Source organism: Pteropus vampyrus, unplaced genomic scaffold (genome assembly GCF_000151845.1).
Source record: "Pteropus vampyrus isolate Shadow unplaced genomic scaffold, Pvam_2.0 Scaffold65, whole genome shotgun sequence".
In the NCBI taxonomy this organism is placed as follows: domain Eukaryota; kingdom Metazoa; phylum Chordata; class Mammalia; order Chiroptera; family Pteropodidae; genus Pteropus; species Pteropus vampyrus.
In genome coordinates, this window is record NW_011888846.1 from 319,487 (window position 1) to 328,721 (window position 9,235).

The window sequence follows — 9,235 nt, forward strand, 5'->3', positions numbered from 1 at the left end:
ACAAGAAAAACTTGTGGTAGAAACTCATTACAGTGCACACTGCCTGAAAACAATTCAGTTCTATGTCGGGTGGAGAAGTAAGTGGTATTTTTACAGATAAAGAGCGGCATATATTCAATCACAGAGCTTACCCTCGCCAAGTTGTATCAAAGCACACGAACCCCACTGCCAGAGTGGTGTTAGGGAGACCTAGTGGGAAGGAAACGGAAGCTGGGTGGGAAGGAACGTCGCCTACCCGGCGTTGGTGTCAATGTGGACTAAACGGAAGCCTGGACAGCCACCTACCAGTACGGAGAGATCCTTCCGCCCCCTGCAAGGGGGGAGTCAGCAAAGGTCTAGCGGAGAATCTGGACTTCGCCCGCATCTGGCAGTGCCGAGGTGGCAACCCCCTTTCCATGCCAGACTGATGTCAGAAGAGGATCGACAGATTTAAATAAGATCAAAGATCTCAAACCATAATACTCAAAATGTCCAAGTTTCAATAGAAAAATCACTTGCCATCACTCTCATTCATGTCTAAGAGCCGGGAAGATGTCAACTAGAATGGAATTAAAGAACAGACACCAACACTGAGATGGCACAGATGTTAGATTATCTGACAAGGATTTTAAAGCAGCCATCAAAAAGTACACCGATGAACAATTATAAATGCATGTGAAACATGAAATTACAATCTCAGCAAAGAGATAGACAGTCGCTGCAAATAAATGAAAACACATAAAGAAAAACCAAAGTTTTAGAAGTAAAAAAGTACAATAACTGAAATAAACTCAGTGGATGTGCTCAACAGCAGAATGAAGTCCAGGGAGACAATCAATGGATTTGAAGATAGAAATAGAGATTACTTTATTGAACCCCAGAGAGAAAATAGACTGAAAAAGAACAGAGCCTCAGCGATGCGTTGGACTATAACAGAAACCTAACATTCTTGTCTTCTGAGTTCCAGAACAAGAGAAGAAAAGGTGGGGCTGAAAAAATAGTCAAAGAAATATGGCTATTTCCCAAATTTAGCAACAGACGTCAACCTACAGATTTAAGAAGCTGGCTTGAGACGCATGGGTGGGAAAGGGACTATCCCATTGAGAAGGGAATAAAGTTTACTGATAATGAACGTTGGAATCCTCTGCCTTTCACCCTGACTCTGCTTCTAGAACACAGGCAGCTAAGGCATATCCCTCAGGCATGAGAGCTGGAAGACTTTTCTATGATCAGCTCAAAAGAAAAGACAAATATTCTGCTATGTGGAGCACGCACGGAAAGAGCCTGGGCAGAACATAAGAGCAGAAAAAAGATACTTTCAATTATGTGAGATCTCAAAAGTTACACCCAGTGTACCCCTCTCAGGAAGTTAATGGATGTCATCTTCAGTCAAGGAAGGAAGTAATATGGAGACATCAGATCCAAAATACAGAAAGGCCAACATAAGAGAAAAGCAAAGGCACTTCCAGTATGATGGTAAAGAGGTAACAGCTATGTGTGTAGCAGGCTTAGAGAGCCAGTTCAGATTAGAACTAGTCAGAGACTTCTGGAAAAGAGTGCTTCAAGAAAATGAAACTGGTATTTCATTTCCAACACAACCGACTGTATTTTGAACACATTGAAAGGAGATTTACTGACTTAGAGAATTTGGAGTTAAATTCATGAAAGGCACATAGAAAACTGAGCACATGAAAAGCAATACAATGATTGACTCCTGAGAAAACAAGTTCATTCAAGAAAGAAAACTAATCAGCTTACATGATAGAGCATTTTCAAATATATTAAGGTAAATGATGAATACTAAGATGTAACTATATTAGTGGATGAAGGACCAGGAGAGTGTAGGTATTTGATGGGGATAGGAAGAAATGAAAGAGACAACTAAATTCTTGTCTTTCAGATTAAGAAGTCAATATATAATGCCAAAAACTGAAGCAAATGAAAACTATAAATGGCAATATAAGAACATTAGTTAAAAATAAGAGGTCGGCCAGAGGGGAGAAGGCTGGGGGAAAGGGATGAAGGGTTAAAGAAGTACACATTAGTAGTTGATAGATGGTCACGGGGCCAGGGAACATGGCACAGGGAATGCAGTCAGCATTAATGCAATGGCTAGGTGGAGAGCCAGAGGAGAGAAAGAGCAATTAGGGGGATCGTTTTATAAACTATATTTTATAAATGTCTAACCAATGTACTGTATACTTGAAACTAACAAAATAAAATTTAAAAAACGAAGAGGTGAATGTCAAAATAACCAGCTAAGAGAATTAAAAATGTTTGCCCCCTAAGAACAAGAATTAGAGTGTGGTGGGAGATTGTCAAGAAATTCTACTTCTCAAAACAAATCCACTGTCGCCATTTGCTTCTAAACTATATGCATGTATAATACTGACTTAAAACACCAAAACTAAAAATTTTAAATATAAGGTTCAAATTTTATACCTACTTTTTGGAAATATGTTTTTGTTCTGTCACAAATGTGGGTTGAAGATCACTTATTATATTCAAACATCTAGTTTTAAACCATTATTCTATTTTCCTACTTTTTTCTGTCCCATAACTTCTTTGAAAAATACAATTTATATTAAGTAGATTATAAAATTTGTACTTCAAAGTTTGGTTAGTGAATTGAAGATGCTTCCTATATTTAAATGATTATTCATATATGTATCTATCTATAGAAAGATATATATATAGATGCTATAACACTTGCTCATACTTAAAATGTTTTTTTACCTAACTAAAAATAAGGACTTTTATTAGACACGTACTTGAAATTTTTCAAAATTGATGATTGGAAGTGTTTGTGTTAATATTTAATACAACATATTGGAATCAGGTTCACAGTATAACTAAGAGGACGGCACAGATGTCCCAGACACCCTCAGCCCTCACACATACACAGCCTCTCCCATTATCGACATCCCGCCAGAGTGCTACATTTGTCACAGCTGACGAGCCTTGAACATTGACACATCACCCAAAGCCTGTAGTTTACATTAGGGTTCACGCTTGGTGTTGTGGGTCATATATCCATCATTATAACATACAGAGTATTTTCACTGCCCCAAACACCCTCTGTGCTCTGCCACCGCCAACCTCTGGCAACCACTGGTTATTTTTTTTTTACTGTCTCCATAGTTTTGCCTTTTCAGAATGTCATGTAGTTGAAATCATAGACTATGCAGCCTTTTCAGATTGATTTCTTTACTTAGTAATGTGCGTTTAAGGTTTCTCTATATCTTTTCATGGCTTAATGGCTCATTTATTTTTGGCACTGAATAACATTCCATTGTCTGGATGCACCAGTTTATCTGTTTACCTACAAAGGATATCTTTGTTGCTTCCAGGTTTGGGCAGTTATGAATAAAGCTGCTATGAGTAGCTTTAGGTAAATAAACTCTACCTAAAAATAATTTTATTGGACATGTACTTGAAAATTTTTAAAGTTGTTTTTGGAAATGTTAATTTTTTCAGCTTTATTGAGGTATATAGTTGACAACTTGTATGATCTGTAAAGTGGACAATGTGATGATTTGATAAATGTATACATTGTGAAACAATTCCCCATATGGAGTTAGTTTATCACTTCACATATTTACCTTTTTTTTTTTCTGTGAGAACATTTCTTTCTTAGCAAATTTCAATTATACAATACGATGTTATCAGCCACAGTCACTATGCTATACATTAGATCCTCAGACCTTATTTATCTTATAACTAAAAGTTGGTACCCTTTTACCAACTTATTAATTGTTAATTTTGTGTTAATATTTAATATAATTTATTAATTTTAAAAACAATGGTTCTCAAGCACTGATTTTCAGGGAAGTGCTGGAGGTTATCACTATACTGTGGTGAAATGAGCCAAGTAAACACAACATAGTATTGTTTATAAAGCTAAATATTTTCAACTTAAAGATTTATAGTTCGATTATGTCTTTTCATGGCAAAATTAGTCCAAAAAAACCTTTTAAAACACTACTCTTCTATAAAATCCAAAAGTCTGGCAACTCAAACTTAGAAATAAATAATGGAGATATATGATTCCTCTCCTGAACTTAAAAACTAATGTGTTTAAGAAAAAATTGTGTTAGTATTTAATATTGATCTATATTCTATGTATTGGTTAGAGAAGTCATTAAAATTTAAAAGAATTTTATAAGTAGCTCATATATGAGAAAGATCCTTGTAGTTTATTTGCTTTCATTTGTAATTATGAATTTTATATTTATTTTAGGTAACTTGTAAACCACACCAAAGCTCATCGTCTTGTTTCAAAGTTACTGTTTCCGTTGCGGAGCCTTTTTCTTCTAACATTGCAAACATCCCAAGGGGTTTGGTGGACGAGATTCTAGAAGAACTAGAGCACAGTGTGCCTCTCCTGGAGGTGTACCCTGTTGAAGGACAAGGGTCCGACATACAGGACATTGCTTTGGCCTTGGAAGTCGTAAGGTAACAGAGCTTTGTACTTCTGAAAGTTATAATGATTGTATTCAAAAATTTAATACGTAAGTTTTGTTTACACAAGCATTTATGAATATTGATGTAATTTTTACTCACTGCTGAATTCAATCTGTCCATTTTTAATGAATATATTTGTAACTTCTTTAATTAAAATATTCTCTTGTGAAGAATTTATATGGGCAACGAAAAGTTCGCTATTTTTCAATCTTGCATTTTACAAAAATTGAATTAAAAAATTCTAGAGGTAAGTAATATCAAATTCTGTTCATATTTAAGCATCTGAAATATATTAGATTTCATTTTTCACATTTAAGGACATTACAAATACTAGATGTCATCAGTTATATCATGATTGCTATCCATAAACTCAGTACAGAATATTCTGGCGCATGTTTGTTTTCTAATGCTTTCCTTCCCTTGATGTACAAATTTGATTATATTCTTAAGCATTATTTTTTTGGTGAACAAAATAATCACCAAAAATCTATGAAATCTGAAACTTGAAATTTAGTTCCAATTCAAGAAACATTATCTGCAGTAACCTAAAACAGAATCCAAATAATCAAATTTGTAAAGTTTACCTTTAATATTAATTCACCGGAAGCTCATTTAAAAATATTTTCTTAATAATTAAGATTCACGTAAAAAATTCTGACATCAGAATGTCTTTTTAATTCTAAACATGCTACTCTCTGTTTTTGATCATGTTCATCTTAATTGGATTCATCATAGGTTTTTTTATGACTTTCTTTGGAGAGACTGGGATGATGAAGAAAGTTGTGAGAATTATACTGCTTTGATTGAAGAAAGAATCAATTTGTAAGTATAGTTAGAAACTTATTGAGCACATTATGTAAGATAAAGGTTATAACTGTATTGATACTTTTCAGGTGGTGTGATATACAAGATGGAACAATACCTGGTCCCATTGCACAACGTTTCAAAAAAACTTTGGAGAAATATAAAAACAAGCGTGTCGAGCTCATTGAGTATCAGAGCAATATTAAAGAAGATCCCTCGGCAGCAGAGGCTGTTGAATGCTGGAAAAAATACTATGAGATAGTAATGCTCTGTGGATTACTGAAAATGTGGGAAGATTTACGCCTCCGGTAATAATTTGCTCTATTTTAAATAGAAACATTCTTTTATCATATCGCTTAACTTATATATGTTACCCTGACTGAAATGATTATGAAGTTAGATACCCGATTTATGAGATAAGCACAAGGTGCAACTACCAATATTGGATAATTATTTTTCTATTATCTGAATTGACTGAAATTATTGCAGAGTTTTTTTTGATGAAAAAACCTTATACATCTAGTCCTTATCTTTTATCTTTACCCTTTTGATTTTGGCCAAAGCATAAGAAAGGAGACAGACCTCCTGCACATATAATATGTAAAGTAGAGAATTGACTAATTTGGCTGCCTCATAATTTCTGCTTTTCTAACCAACATAAGTTGATAAGTTGTTTTTGAGGATAAATAAAACAATATAGATTAAACCAGCATCCTTCTACAGGATAATTCAAAATATATTAAAATATTTTTACACTCTGTGCAGTAAAATATATTTACATTTCTGTCTTTGTTTTAAATAAAGGGGAAACAGGAATTCTTGATCATGTTCCCCAAATTAATGAAAAATCTTGAATGAAGTCAAAGGACTTCTCACTATCTCATATTTAATTGTTAAACTCCTTCTTTTGTGTTCTACCTTTACTCATTCTTTGCCTTAGGAATTCTGAGCCACATTTTACATATCTAACTATTAACTGTTAGCCTAAATCTTTTCTTTTTGTATTTTCTTTCAAATTTGACCTACTTTTTTTAATCACCAAGAATCCCATTCTAGGGCTTACTTTTGATGTTTCCTTGTTATTGGGATTCCTGTGTAACAAAACCTTGGGGTTTTGGGAAATCAATATAGATAAGATTCTTGAATTATACTTATCTAGAAATGCATATTCAACAAAAGTTGAATCTAGACTTTAGATTCTAATGGCATAGGGTAACAGAGTTCTCTCATCTTAAAAGTTATAATCACACAGTATCAGGTTCTGGGAATGGTGGGGTGAGTTAATTGGTCAAATCCTTCGATAGATAACAATTATAAAATCCAGACAAAATATATTAAAAGTATCCAACTATTTGAAGGCACTATGAAATGACTAAAAGCAGGCAGTAACCATAAAAGTTTATTCTTGAAATGGATTTCTCCTGGGAATGGGTAAGAAATGGGAATTTGTGGCTTTTTGGTCTGAGGGTAATCACCAATTCTCGTAGCTTTGGCAGCAAAAAAATACAGTCCGATTCAAAATGACAAAGGACAGAGTTCAGTGCCGTCAAGAGCAGCTGGGAACGAAGGTGGAATATCTTGAAAGTAAAAGAGCTGCACACGGGGGAATCCAAAGCTGGAGCAGACGCTCTGCCCAGATCCCTGGCTAACCACTCAGCGCGGCTCGCACTGCTGGGCCGGAGAGATCTGGGAACCAGGCTCCGAGGAGGAGCCTGGGAGCTGAGATCGCTGAGCAGAGGTGCCAGCTGCTGCACACCTCAAGGGAAACAGTCTACATTGTGAGATCAGGGAAGTTCACTGCCTGGTAGAACACAAGGCTAGCAGCCCCCCGAAGAACGTAACACAGTCCAGAGTTACCAAAATAGATTATCCAAACCTTCAGTATTCAACCAAAAATCAATAGACAAGCAAAGAAACCATAACATTAGATCCATACTCAGGAAAAATGACGGTTCATAGAAACTGATTTTGAGTGGGCCCAGATGTTGGAAGTATCAGACAGAAACTTCAAAGTTTCTGTTATAAATACGTCCAAAGAATTAAAGGAAAACATGATTACAGAATAAAGGAAAATTAGGTGTTAACAAGTAAATGGAAAATCTCAGCAGAGAAATGGAAACTACAGAAAAGAACCAAGGATTTCCAGATCCAGCTCTGACACCTAATGAGCTTGTGAGTTATCATTACCATCCTTACGACAAGAAAAAAGCTTTCACATAAGTTAACTCAGAGTGATCCATAGGCCTAAACGTAAAACTAGACTACTAGACGTCTAGAATGAAACACAGGAGAAAACCTAGGCGAGCGTGGCTTTGGCAATGAGTTTTTAGATACAACACCAAGTGTGACGGGAATGTTCTGTGTCTCGATTGTCGTGACTGAGTTTAATGGGTGTATACATTTGTAACATCTCATGACATGGTTCACTTAAAATCTGAATGTCTGTTATATAAATTATACCTTTATAAATCTGATTAAAAATACTGATATACACTTTTGATTTAAAAACTAGCATTGCACGATAAACTGTTATTTCCCGAACATAGGATGCTTTACTCCTTGAGCAGCTAGTAATCGGGTATATGGTGAAAAAATGTTCTGAGTAGTTCTCTCTTCAATATCAAAACCACTTGCTTAAATAGGTATAAAAATGCGGAGTGGGTTTGATTTTGAAATGTTAAAGGAAACTTGCTTTGAAGGACGTTGCTATTATGATATTCAAATTTTAATAACTTGCTCAGTAAATTCTTAGAACTGGTTTCCTGAAATTTTAAGCTTCACAAAAATATTTGACAATTGAAATATCAGCTGAAAAACATTGGTACTAAAGCTGCATCTCATTAGCATCAAACAATAATCAAAGTGCTACAGAGGAACCAAAAGTTTACACCTAAGATTAATGCTAAGTCGGCATTGTTGGGAAAGGCATCCCTTTGGCGGACAGAGGGTTACGATAAAAGTTATCCTCGAAATCTTTTCTTTTGACGACACTTAAATGATTAAGAGATAGGAAACAGGAACTGTCAAGAAAATCAGACAAAGAGAAAGAATAGAATTAATTAGAAGTGCTGAACAGCAAACAATATAAAAACGACTAGGAGAGAAGCTGGAATTGTTCTTCCTGGGAGGCCAAGAGCCAGCTAGCTCTAGGGAGACCAGAGGCGTATCTTTTGAAAGGAAATAGTGTGTTAACCAAACATAGTATCTAAAATTAGGCATGTTGCAAAACATTCTTTTTGGGGGGGGCGGGTATAGTGAACTTTATTGATAGTGCATTACAAGGTAGGGCTCTCTAAGCCCCTCCCCTTCTTCAGTGGTTCTGGGGTGGAAACTGGAGGTCAGGAGATTCTCAGGGTGTTGGGAATCAACTTGGGGTAAGGACTCCCCCGTAGCTGAGGGCTTTTCTTCCTCTTACTGGGGCTGGTGGTCCAGGGGACTCTTACTCCTTGGAGGGCATGTGGACCCTAAGGTCCACAACCCTGTCGCTGTAGCCAAACTCACTGTCAAACCAGGAAGCGAGCTTGACAAAGTGGTCATTGAGGGCAATGCCAGTCCCAGCATCACACTCAGCATCACAGACATAACCTGCCTCTGCTTTGTGGGAGTCTACAATTCAGCAGATTGTGAAAGTCCAATTAGGAAACTTTTCTACTGTACTGAAAAGTTGAGGTGATTGAGGTATTAATCGTAGTGGGTTGCATGCAGATTTCAGGTACAAACCATTAAAATGAAAAGATTTTAGAGTTCAAGGGTTTAAACACTCGGTTATCTAAAATATTTTAATCGTTCATTGTTCTCGTTTAAGAAACTTAAAATTAGTGAAACCTATTTCTGAAAGATGCTTAGTGCCAAGTGTTTATTTTCTAGGTAAGCGTAGGTTGAATCTTTTTCATGTTAATTTAATCATGAATGTTTTTAACAACTCTAGAGTTCATGGACCTTTCTTTCCAAGAATTCTGAGGCGTAGGAAAGGAAAAAGAGACTTTGG

The 9,235-nt window shown here is 35.8% G+C and overlaps 1 protein-coding gene across 1 annotated transcript in view; it reads left to right on the forward strand.

The window, feature by feature from the left end:
- Positions 1–9,235, forward strand: part of SHCBP1L (SHC binding and spindle associated 1 like) — a 28,133-nt gene that overhangs the window by 4,010 nt on the left and 14,888 nt on the right. The window contains exons 3-5 of the mRNA XM_011361263.1: positions 4,220–4,434; positions 5,179–5,265; positions 5,337–5,555. Coding sequence (XP_011359565.1) covers positions 4,220–4,434; positions 5,179–5,265; positions 5,337–5,555 — 521 coding nt within the window. The remainder of the gene's footprint in view (positions 1–4,219; positions 4,435–5,178; positions 5,266–5,336; positions 5,556–9,235) is intronic.